General features: G+C 45.1%; 2 protein-coding genes across 2 annotated transcripts in view; both read left to right on the top strand.

Moving 5' to 3' along the window:
• Positions 1 to 4,170, top strand: part of LOC138357636 (uncharacterized) — a 6,963-nt gene extending 2,793 nt beyond the window's left edge. Inside the window, exon 2 of the mRNA XM_069314637.1 lies at positions 3,603 to 4,170. Coding sequence (XP_069170738.1) covers positions 3,603 to 4,170 — 568 coding nt within the window. The remainder of the gene's footprint in view (positions 1 to 3,602) is intronic.
• A 4,870-nt stretch (positions 4,171 to 9,040) lies between these two features.
• Positions 9,041 to 11,657, top strand: part of LOC123764504 (heparan sulfate glucosamine 3-O-sulfotransferase 6) — a gene marked incomplete at its 5' end in the record, with an annotated part of 59,803 nt that continues 57,186 nt past the window's right edge. Inside the window, 1 exon segment of the mRNA XM_069314458.1 lies at positions 9,041 to 9,739. Coding sequence (XP_069170559.1) covers positions 9,289 to 9,739 — 451 coding nt within the window.

Genomic DNA, 11,657 nt, shown 5'->3' with positions numbered 1-11,657 from the left:
TGGTACTTATCTATCAATGACAACGTGTAAGTGAGGTCTAGTTCCTCAGCCCCCGCCTCCAGACCTTGATGAACCCATTGCCTAATAATTTACCTAATTCGCTGTGTGCTATCTTTGTTAAATCTTACCTTAAAGCTCTCTTACATAAGTAACCTTGACATCTTGCTACAGAAGTCGGTCAACAGTCCACCAGGACCTTATCTTTCTCAAGGTATTCTGGTTTTTTCTGCAAAGCTTTCTCCAGGTACTTAATAATTCTCTCTACCATCTCCAGAAGGTAGAGAGAATGCCACCGGCCACCTACCGTTACTTGTGGCAGGTGGCTACCGTTACCTGTGGCAGGTGGTTACCGTTACTTGTGGCAGGTGGCTACCGTTACCTGTGGCAGGTGGCTACCGTTACCTGTGGCAGGTGGCTACCGTTACCTGTGGCAGGTGGCTACCGTTACCTGTGGCAGGTGGCTACCGTTACCTGTGGCAGGTGGCTACCGTTACCTGTGGCAGGTGGCTACCGTTACCTGTGGCAGGTGGCTACCGTTACCTGTGGCAGGTGGCTACCGTTACCTGTGGCAGGTGGCTACCGTTACCTGTGGTAGGTGGCTACCGTTACCTGTGGCAGGTGGCTACCGTTACCTGTGGCAGGTGGCTACCGTTACCTGTGGCAGGTGGCTACAGGTGACGGATCTCCCAATCCTGAGCACTCCAGGTGCAAACTCTGTGAGCAGGAACTGCGGCATGATCTCCCACACTACATCACCGAATGCCCAGTTATTAGACCTTTCAGACCAGTTGACATGAGGTACCTGGAGCTCTGTAATTACTTTATTACCTCTCGTGTTCATGATGATATCCTCATAATGCTCCCAGAGTCTGCCAGTGTAGACTACTGACCCTGTATGACTAACTACCCTGTGTGATGGGGACTTCCAGCATCACGTTGCTTTCTGACACACTCTGTACTCCCCTTCATATAGTCTAGGGCAGCTAGTTCTTGACACACACTGTACTCCCCTTCATATAGTCTAGGGCAGCTGGTTCTTGACACACACTGTACTCCCCTTCATATAGTCTAGGGCAGCTAGTTCTTGACACACACTGTACTCCCCTTCATATAGTCTAGGGCAGCTAGTTCTTGACACACTCTGTACTCCCCTTCATATAGTCTAGGGCAGCTAGTTCTTGACACACTCTGTACTGCCCTTCATATAGTCTAGGGCAGCTAGTTCTTGACACACTCTGTACTGCCCTTCATATAGTCTAGGGCAGCTAGTTCTTGACACACACTGTACTGCCCTTCATATAGTCTAGGACAGCTAGTTCTTGACACACACTGTACTCCCCTTCATATAGTCTAGGGCAGCTAGTTCTTGACACACACTGTACTCCCCTTCATATAGTCTAGGGCAGCTAGTTCTTGACACACACTGTACTCCCCTTCATATAGTCTAGGGCAGCTAGTTCTTGACACACTCTGTACTCCCCTTCATATAGCCTAGGGCAGCTAGTTCTTGACACACTCTGTACTACCCTTCATATAGTCTAGGGCAGCTAGGTCTTGACACACACTGTACTCCCTTCATATAGTCTAGGGCAGCTAGTTCTTGACACACTCTGTACTCCCCTTCATATAGTCTAGGGCAGCTAGTTCTTGACACACTCTGTACTACCCTTCATATAGTCTAGGGCAGCTAGGTCTTGACACACACTGTACTCCCTTCATATAGTCTAGGGCAGCTAGTTCTTGACACACTCTGTACTCCCCTTCATATAGTCTAGGGCAGCTAGTTCTTGACACACTCTGTACTACCCTTCATATAGTCTAGGGCAGCTAGGTCTTGACACACACTGTTCTCCCCTTCATATAGTCTAGGGCAGCTAGTTCTTGACACACACTGTACTCCCCTTCATATAGTCTAGGGCAGCTAGTTCTTGACACACTCTGTACTCCCCTTCATATAGTCTAGGGCAGCTAGTTCTTGACACACTCTGTACTACCCTTCATATAGTCTAGGGCAGCTAGGTCTTGACACACACTGTACTCCCCTTCATATAGTCTAGGGCAGCTAGGTCTTGACACACACTGTACTGCCCCTTCATATAGTCTAGGGCAGCTAGTTCTTGACACACACTGTACTCCCTTCATATAGTCTAGGGCAGCTGCACAAATGCAGATATACATAAATGTATTAATACAAAAAAAATCAACTTTATTCTCGTTAAAATGAACTCACCTAGTTGTGCTTGCGGGGGTTGAGCTCTGGCTCTTTGGTCCCGCCTCTCAACCGTCAATCAACAGGTGTACAGGTTCCTGAGCCTATTGGGCTCTATCATATCTACACTTGAAACTGTGTATGGAGTCAGCCTCCACCACATCACTGCCTAATGCATTCCATTTGTCTACTACTCTGACACTGAAAAAGTTCTTTCTAACGTCTTTGTGGCTCATTTGGGTACTCAGTTTCCACCTGTGTCCCCTTGTGCGTGTGCCGCCAGTGTTAAATAGTTTATCTTTATCTAGTTGACCAGAAGACGAACTGGCAGGCCTGGCTGGAGACCGGGCCGCGGGGTCGTTGATCCCAGGAAACCTAGAAAGGGTAGGAAGTCTAGTTCTCGGAAAATTGTGCAGGTGGTGATCATGTCTCCCCTAACTCTTCTGTCTTCCAGTGTTGTTAAGTTTAATTCCAGTAGTCTTTCCTTGTAGCTCATATCTGTCTGTGTCGGTCTGTATCAGACTGTGTCTGTCTGTCTATGTTGTTCTGTGTCTGTCTTGACAGGACTCTAAGAAGCCCGGTTCAGTTAATTTTTACCTAATTGCCTGATTTTGAGGAGTGAGTCTATGTTTGTACGTTCATATCTATCTATCTATCTATCTATCTATCTATCTATCTATGCAAGGTCAGAGGCCAGACGCGCTTGGCTAGCCTCATTAAACTTTGCACAATGACCGTTTGGTGGGAAAGAACTGTCGTAGGCAGGTTGGGGTTAACTCCTTTGTCCCGCCTTTTAAGACGAATCTGCCCACATGTGGACCCAGATGTTCGAGAACCTCTAAGTTGACCTGGGTTGACCTGGGTTGACCTAGAGACACATATGGTACATATGTGTCTTCACCTTCCATCATGTATCATGTACACTGTAACTGTTCTGTATTATTCAGAGAACAGGCGTTCACCACTTAAATACCGAAACATAGACCAGTTCAACACAATAATAAGTTTCAATATTTAAAAAACTCCATATTTATGAAAAATAATAAAACTCATCAATTGGGTCAATCAAATAGTGGTCAGCGGAGTGCCTGAGAGTGCCTAGTGTGGCTCTTAAGAGTGGTGTCAGCGCTGGGGGCTGACCTTTGACCTCGAACGACAGCCCAACTATCATCACGTTGTCTCAAATAATCCCAAGAGAATAACCAGGAAAGTTTTAAAGCAATTACTACAAGTGTTCCGCTGAGACCTTCACAAGGGGGGGGAGGGGGGGGGAGAGAGAGAGAGAGAGAGAGAGAGAGAGAGAGAGAGAGAGAGAGAGAGAGAGACAGACAGAGAGACAGAGACACACTTCCCACAAGAATATTATCCTTGATATACAAAATACAACATTAAGAGAGAAATGTCAGACAACACCTCAGAAATACACCAAGAAATACACCAAGAAATACACCAAGATATACACCAAGATATACACCAAGATATACACCAAGATATACACCAAGAAATACACCAAGATATACACCAAGATATACACCAAGATATACACCAAGAAATACACCAAGATATACACCAAGATATACACCAAGATATACACCAAGATATACACCAAGATATACACCAAGATATACACCAAGATATACACCAAGAAATACACCAAGAAATACACCAAGATATACACCAAGATATACACCAAGATATACACCAAGAAATACACCAAGATATACACCAAGATATACACCAAGATATACACCAAGAAATACACCAAGATATACACCAAGATATACACCAAGATATACACCAAGATATACACCAAGATATACACCAAGATATACACCAAGCTATACACCAAGATATACACCAAGAAATACACCAAGATATACACCAAGATATACACCAAGATATACACCAAGATATACACCAAGATATACACCAAGAAATACACCAAAAATACGCAGATCTGATGTATACACAACCGCGCCGTCTTCCAAACCTACCATACCCAAACCCAGCCGTTGCACTGATGCAACAGGTGTGTGTGTATGTATGTGTGTATGTATGCATACCAATTAGCCTGCCACACATGAGGGCAGCCGCCAAACACAGCAGTATTGACCCTCATCGTGCTAACATGAGTGCGAGGGGGACAATACACACCATCTCAAGATGACCGTCTCCCTTCATGCGGGTCTGCGTTCAATCCCCGACCGTCCACAAGTGGTTGTGGACACTCATTCCTTTCCTGCCCCGTCCCATCCCAAATCCTTATCCTGGCCCCCTTCCCAGTGCTATATATAGTCGTAATGACTTGCCGCTTTCCCTTGATCGTTCCCTTCCCTTCAAGATGGCGGCCGGGACTTGTTAAAGTCCGGCTTGAGGATTAGTGATATAAACAACCTCTTTCAGAGCTCGTAAACTATTATCTGTTAACAAAGCCGGCATGATTGGGGGGGGGGGGTGGAAAGATGTAAAGGTTTCGGCGGATCTGTGGGACGGAACTGTGAAGCAGAACGGCTGGAGGTCTGTGTCGGGGGGCCACACCATTCTCTGTATCGATCCCAAGTCGTCTTTGTGTTCACAGCTTTCTAACATCTTTTGTTGTTCCAAATTCTTATACCACACCTGTTCCACACCCCCAAGGGGAGGGGAGGGGGGTGGATGTCTCAGTCTTGTATACTGCCTCCATGTCTATGTCTTGTTCCTGACGTGGACATATGATTATCCACGGTGGATTACAGGTCCAATCCACAGTGGATCTACAAATCCACTAATCCACAAATAGAGAGGAATATATATATATATGTCTAATCCACTGTGGATTAAATTCTAATCTCTACCCACTGTCTTATGCCACAGCCTAATCCATAATGTCACCATGCACTTGTGTACCTTCAGGACAAACCACCTAATCCCCTCTACCCCCAATCTTCTCTAACCAATCACAGACTCTCCAAAAGTCCCGTCTTTCCAAATTTTCCTTCCAAATCGTCCAGGCCATCTGCTAATGACTCGACTGACAGGTATTTATGACTAGTTAGGCCCGGTTCTCTTGGCTTATGACAAAAGGGGGGGGGAGTCTCTGCCCCCTTGAACCATGACCTGTAATTAGCCGTGACAAGAAAGATAAAAAAGAGGTCCCAAATGGGTTGAAAAGGGTCCCTTGTAAGGGACCTAATATATAAATCCTATTATATTACTGTTAATATTATTTTCAAGAGCATTCTATATCATCATAGAGGCTTAATGGAGGCTCTAAATAGAGCGACTCTTATAGAGGATCTGTTATATCTCAACCCGTTCTCGCACTTTCGTACAGTCAATATTGACTTATTAAATAAGTGCATATGTGACATACTAATTTATTGTGAATATTTTAGTTTACCTTGAAAAGCTTCATAGAAAACACCGACCTTACCTAACCTTCTTAGTATGTTAAGATAAGCATCTTATTGCTTCGTAATTACAATTATTACTTAACCTATACCTATAATAGGTATACACACACACACACACACACGCACACACACACACGCACACACACACACACACACACACACACACACACACACACACGCACACGCACACGCACACACACACACACACACACACACACACACATGGTTTAATCAAAGATGTAGGCTAGCTAAGCAGCAAAGTAAAAGGGCATGGAGAAACTATAGGAATAACAGGACACTGGAGAGCAGAGAAAGATACCAGAATGCCAGGAATGAATATGTCAGGATGAGAAGAGAGGCAGAAAGACAATACGAAAATGACATCGCAAGCAAGGCAAAGACTCAGCCTAAATTGTTGCATAGCCACATTAGGAGAAAAACAACAGTAAAGGAACAGGTTATGAGATTAAGGATAGGGGCGGAAGGATTCACTACAAATGACAAGGAAGTGTGTGAGGAATTGAATAAGAAATTCCAGGAGGTCTTCACCTTAGAACAAGGAGAAATTCCAGAGGTAAGTGAGGGAATAGCTAACCAGGAACCACTGGAAGAGTTTGAGATTACCAGTGGGGAAGTAAGGAAGTGTTTACTAGAGTTGGACGTGACGAAGGCTATAGGCCCAGATGGAATCTCCCCTTGGGTTCTAAAGGAAGGAGCAAGAGAACTGAGCCTACCACTCTCCATAGTGTATAACAAATCACTGGCAACAGGGGAACTGCCAGATATTTGGAAAGCAGCTAACGTAGTCCCGATATACAAGAAAGGGGATAGACAGGAGGCACTGAACTACAGGCCAGTGTCCCTAACCTGCATACCATGCAAGCTGATGGAGAAGATTGTGCGAAAAAAACTAGTGGAGCATCTGGAGCGAAGGAACTTTGTAACACAGCATCAACATGGGTTCAGGGATGGCAGGTCCTGCCTCACAGGGTTACTTGAATTCTACGACCAGGCAACAAAAATAAGGCAAGAAAGAGAAGGGTGGGCAGACTGCATATTTTTGGATTGTCAGAAAGCCTTTGATACAGTGCCACACAAGAGGCTAGTGCGAAAGTTGGAGATGCAGGCTGGAGTGAGAGGGAAGGTACTCCGGTGGATAGAGGAATACCTAAGCAACAGGAGACAACGAGTCTGTGTGAGGGGTGAAGTCTCAGATTGGCGAGACGTCACAAGTGGAGTCCCGCAGGGGTCAGTCCTCGGACCTATACTGTTTCTGGTATATGTAAATGATCTCCCAGAGGGTATAGATTCGTTCCTCTCAATGTTTGCCGACGATGCAAAAATTATGAGGAGGATTGAAACAGAGGATGATAGTAGGAGGCTACAAGATGACCTGGATAGACTGAGTGAATGGTCCAACAAATGGCTGTTGAAGTTCAACCCGAGTAAATGCAAAGTAATGAAACTAGGCAGTGGAAACAGGAGGCCAGGCACAGGATACAGAATAGGAGATGAAGTACTTAATGAAACAGACAGAGAGAAAGATCTAGGAGTTGATATCACACCAAACCTGTCTCCTGAAGCCCACATAAAGAGAATAACGTCTGCGGCATATGCGAGGCTGGCTAACATCAGAACGGCGTTCAGGAACCTGTGTAAGGAATCATTCAGAATCTTGTACACCACATATGTAAGACCAATCCTGGAGTATGCGGCCCCAGCATGGAGCCCGTACCTTGTCAAGCACAAGACGAAGCTGGAAAAAGTCCAAAGGTATGCTACTAGACTAGTCCCAGAACTAAGAGGCATGAGTTATGAGGAAAGGCTGCGGGAAATGCACCTCACGACACTGGAAGACAGAAGAGTAAGGGGAGACATGATCACAACCTACAAAATCCTCAGGGGAATCGACCGGGTAAACAAGGACGAACTTTTCAACACTGGTGGGACGCGAACAAGGGGACACAGGTGGAAGCTGAGTACCCAAATGAGCCACAGAGACGTTAGAAAGAACTTTTTCAGTGTCAGAGTAGTTAGCAAATGGAATGCATTAGGAAGTGATGTGGTGGAGGCTGACTCCATTCACAGTTTCAAATGTAGATATGATAGAGCCCAATAGGCTCAGGAATCTGTACACCAGTTGATTGACGGTTGAGAGGCGGGACCAAAGAGCCAGAGCTCAACCCCCGCAAGCACAATTAGGTGAGTACAATTAGGTGAGTACACACACACACACACCCACACACACACACACATAAATAATAAAATGTCTCTGCCAGGGAATCCGGATCCTACTGTGGATCCGGATTGTCTGTACAGAAACCTCGAGTAAACACTGAAAGACATAGAGGACAATAATCTCTCTCAAAGCCTCTCACTTGGTGTCGGGAGAGTTCTTCATGAACATATTGGCTAAAAATAAGTAGTAAGACTTACTGGATGGTTCTTTTCTCCTTATGTGCTTAAAATTTAAATATATGACAGCAGAAATTGCGTCTAGGCTCTCAGCATTAGAGTAAGAGAGATAAGCAATACTTAACGAGGCTGCCTCGTATCTAGTCAGCATTGTATGTCATACTTGAAGTCAGTATCTGGAGGAGTCATAGAAGCTGCGACTCTGAGATCTGTGAGGCCACAGATATCAGTTGTGACATTCACTTAAGATGCAGGCGAGGAGTCGCAGTAACTTGGTTAAAGTATGTTGACCACACCACACACTAGAAGGTGAAGGGACGACGACGTTTCGGTCCGTCCTGGACCATTCTCAAGTCGATTGGGATCGACTTGATAGTGGTCCAGGACGGAAACGTCGTCGTCCCTTCACCTTCTAGTGTGTGTTTACTAGTTGTGTTTACTAGTTGTGTTTACTAGTTGTGTTTTTGCGGGGGTTGAGCTTTGCTCTTTCGGCCCGCCTCTCAACTGTTTACTAACTACTTTTTTTTTTTCCCCACACCACACACACACACCCCAGGAAGCAGCCCGTGACAGCTGACTAACTCCCAGGTACCTATTTACTGCTAGGTAACAGGGGCACTTAGGGTGAAAGAAACTTTGCCCATTTGTTTCTGCCTCGTGCGGGAATCGAACCCGCGCCACAGAATTACGAGTCCTGCGCGCTATCCACCAGGCTACGAGGCCCCCGTATCCACCAGGCTACGAGGCCCCCGTATCCACCAGGCTACGAGGCCCCCGTATCCACCAGGCTACGAGGCCCCCGTATCCACCAGGCTACGAGGCCCCCGTATCCACCAGGCTACGAGGCCCCCGTATCCACCAGGCTACGAGGCTACGAGTGTGGTCTGGTCAACATACACTTATCATGCTGTGACTAACATGATTATCTTTCAGATAAGGCAGAAATTGCAGTTCTATAGTGATAATATGAACAATTTACCTCAACATTTAGCATATATATAACGCTTGTTCGTCCATGTTCCAGGTTGTTCCGTGTGGCTTTAAGACTCGCTTCTTGTCCTGGTCCTGTGAAGAAAGTGCGGATAGTGAGTGTTGAGGCACACACCTGTTGTATTGCTGTGAGGAAAGTGATTACAATGAGGAAGGGAGACTATGGGTAGTGAGTGATAATGAGAGATCAAGCCTCACTTCGGCGCCACAGGTGACGGAGGAGGAATAGCCTGCAGGTGTAGGCTGTGACACACCTGTACCACAGCCAGGGGGCGCGGCGGTATGCACCTGCCACGCCGTCTCTGTAGCCTCCTAGGGTGCATCTTCTTGCTCTTCCTGTGCTTCTTCTGCGTGGCTGACTACTACAGTTACCACTACTACTACAACAACCACTACTACAACCCCTCCGTCGTCAGCCAGGAGTACCAACCCTCCCTACCTCAGGGCCCCGCCCCGACACCTCCGCCGTCACAAATCCTCCCCAATGACACCTCCCCCGTCTGGGGCGCCCCACACTGGCAGACAGGAGACAGGAGGAACCCCCACGACAGGAAGAGGAGACAGTGCAAGAAAAAATACTGGAAATGTAACAAGTTGCCGACGGACCCTGAGCCGCCATTGGAGATGTTCGAGGAGCAAGGAGGAGCAAGATATAACTCCAGCTTGGAGAGTGAGTCGACGGAGGATTCTCCACTGTGGACCCAGTTTGCTGATCGCGGCTACACCGTTCTGGGTGAGTTGGCCTGTGTGGCAACATGTCAACTTGTAGGGGAGGAGGGGGTCAGGATAAGGAGGGGGTCAGGATAAGAAGGGGGTCAGGATAAGGAAGGGGTCAGAATAAGGAAGGAGTCAGGATAAGAAGGGGGTCAGGATAAGGAGGGGGTCAGGATAAAGAAGGGGTCAGGATAAGGATTCGGGATGGGATGGGGGCAGGGAAGGAATGATGCCCAACCACTTGTGGACGGTCGGGGATTGAACACCGACCTGCATAAAGCGAGACCGTCGCTCTACCGTCCAGCCCAAGTGGTTGGACCAACTTGCAGAGGAACATATCATTGTTATTTCTTAGGTTAAAACCGCCACCTTAAAACCTAAAAACTTAGATAAAACTTAGAAAATTCTTGGAAAAAATTAGAAAAACTTAAAAACTTAGAACTTAGTTAAAACTTAAATGAGTACTTAAAATAACGATAACTTAAAATAACGATAAAATAACATTATTATTAATATTAAATTAATAATTATTATATAATATTAATATAACTTAAAATAACGATAAAATAACAGCCTACATATATTGACTTAAGGGAAAATTAGAAAGTAGAATTTGTTACTATTTAATTTGTCAAATTTCTATATATTTTGTATTTATATTGCTAATAAGACCTAACCTAATCATCCTAGACCTATTACACGCTATGTGAGGCCTAATATAGTACATATATGTACTATACTAGGCCTAGAAATATTTAATTTAGGCATCTAACTATTTTTTCAGGACTTCATAAGTGAATAGTACCAAATTCTACTTTCTAATTGTCTAGTATGTCAATATATGTACTATGGTGCACATAGATACAAAAAGTACTATCTAAGCAGGATAGGCTGTGGACAACCTATCCTCCTGATTTACATAGTACTATTTGTAACAATGGGCACCATAGTACAAATACTGACGTACTAAGCAATTAGATAGTAGAATTTGGTACTATTCACTTTATAGTCCGAAAAAATTAGGCTAAAAAACTAAATTAAATATTCCTAGGCTTATTATAGCACACATATGTACTTTATTAGGCCTCAGGTATTGTGTAGTAGGCCTGGGGAGGTTAGGTTAGGTTAGGTTAGGTTAGGATAGGTAAAGTTAGGATAGGTTAGGTTAGGATAGGTTAGGTTAGGATAGGTTAGGTTAGGTTAGGTTAGGATAGGTTAGGTTAGGTTAGGTTAGGTTTGGATAGGTTAGGATAGGTTAGGTTAGGTTAGGATAGGTTAGGTTAGGTTAGGTTAGGTTAGGATAGGTTAGGTTAGGTTAGGTTAGGATAGGTTAGGTTAGGATAGGTTAGGATAGGTTAGGTTAGGTTAGGATAGGATAGGTTAGGTTAGGTTAGGTTAGGATAGGTTAGGTTAGGTTAGGTTAGGTTAGGTTAGGTTAGGTTAGGTTGTCGTTGGAACATAAATAACAAACCTTTTCTGATTTGTCCAAATGCAATAGTGCAGATTTCTACTTTATAATTGCGTTGTATGTCGGTATATATACTATGGTCCTCATCGTCACTACCAAGTACTACCAAAAGAGGAGGGATGGGCTGTTGTAGAACTGTCGACGCTGAATTGTTGGCAAAGATTGCTAACTGTTGCGTGGTGGTCCAAAAGCTCTTCTCTTGTGCAGGCGATGAGTCACAATAACGTGGCTGAAGTATGTTGACCAGACCACACACTAGAAGTTGAAGGGACGACGACGTTTCGGTCCGTCCTGGACCATTCTCAAGTCGATTGACTTGAGAATCGACTTGAGAATGGTCCAGGACGGACCGAAACGTCGTCGTCCCTTCAACTTCTAGCGTGTGGTCTGGTCAACAACGCTCTTCTCTTGTTTACATACTATCACCCTTTAACGATCTAGAGACAATTAACATCGAAATGATCGTAAC

The sequence above is a fragment of the Procambarus clarkii genome, chromosome 79, assembly GCF_040958095.1.
Source record: "Procambarus clarkii isolate CNS0578487 chromosome 79, FALCON_Pclarkii_2.0, whole genome shotgun sequence".
Taxonomy (NCBI): domain Eukaryota; kingdom Metazoa; phylum Arthropoda; class Malacostraca; order Decapoda; family Cambaridae; genus Procambarus; species Procambarus clarkii.
The sequence above is the reverse complement of the archived record's forward strand: the minus strand, read 5'-3'. Positions and strand labels throughout refer to the sequence as shown.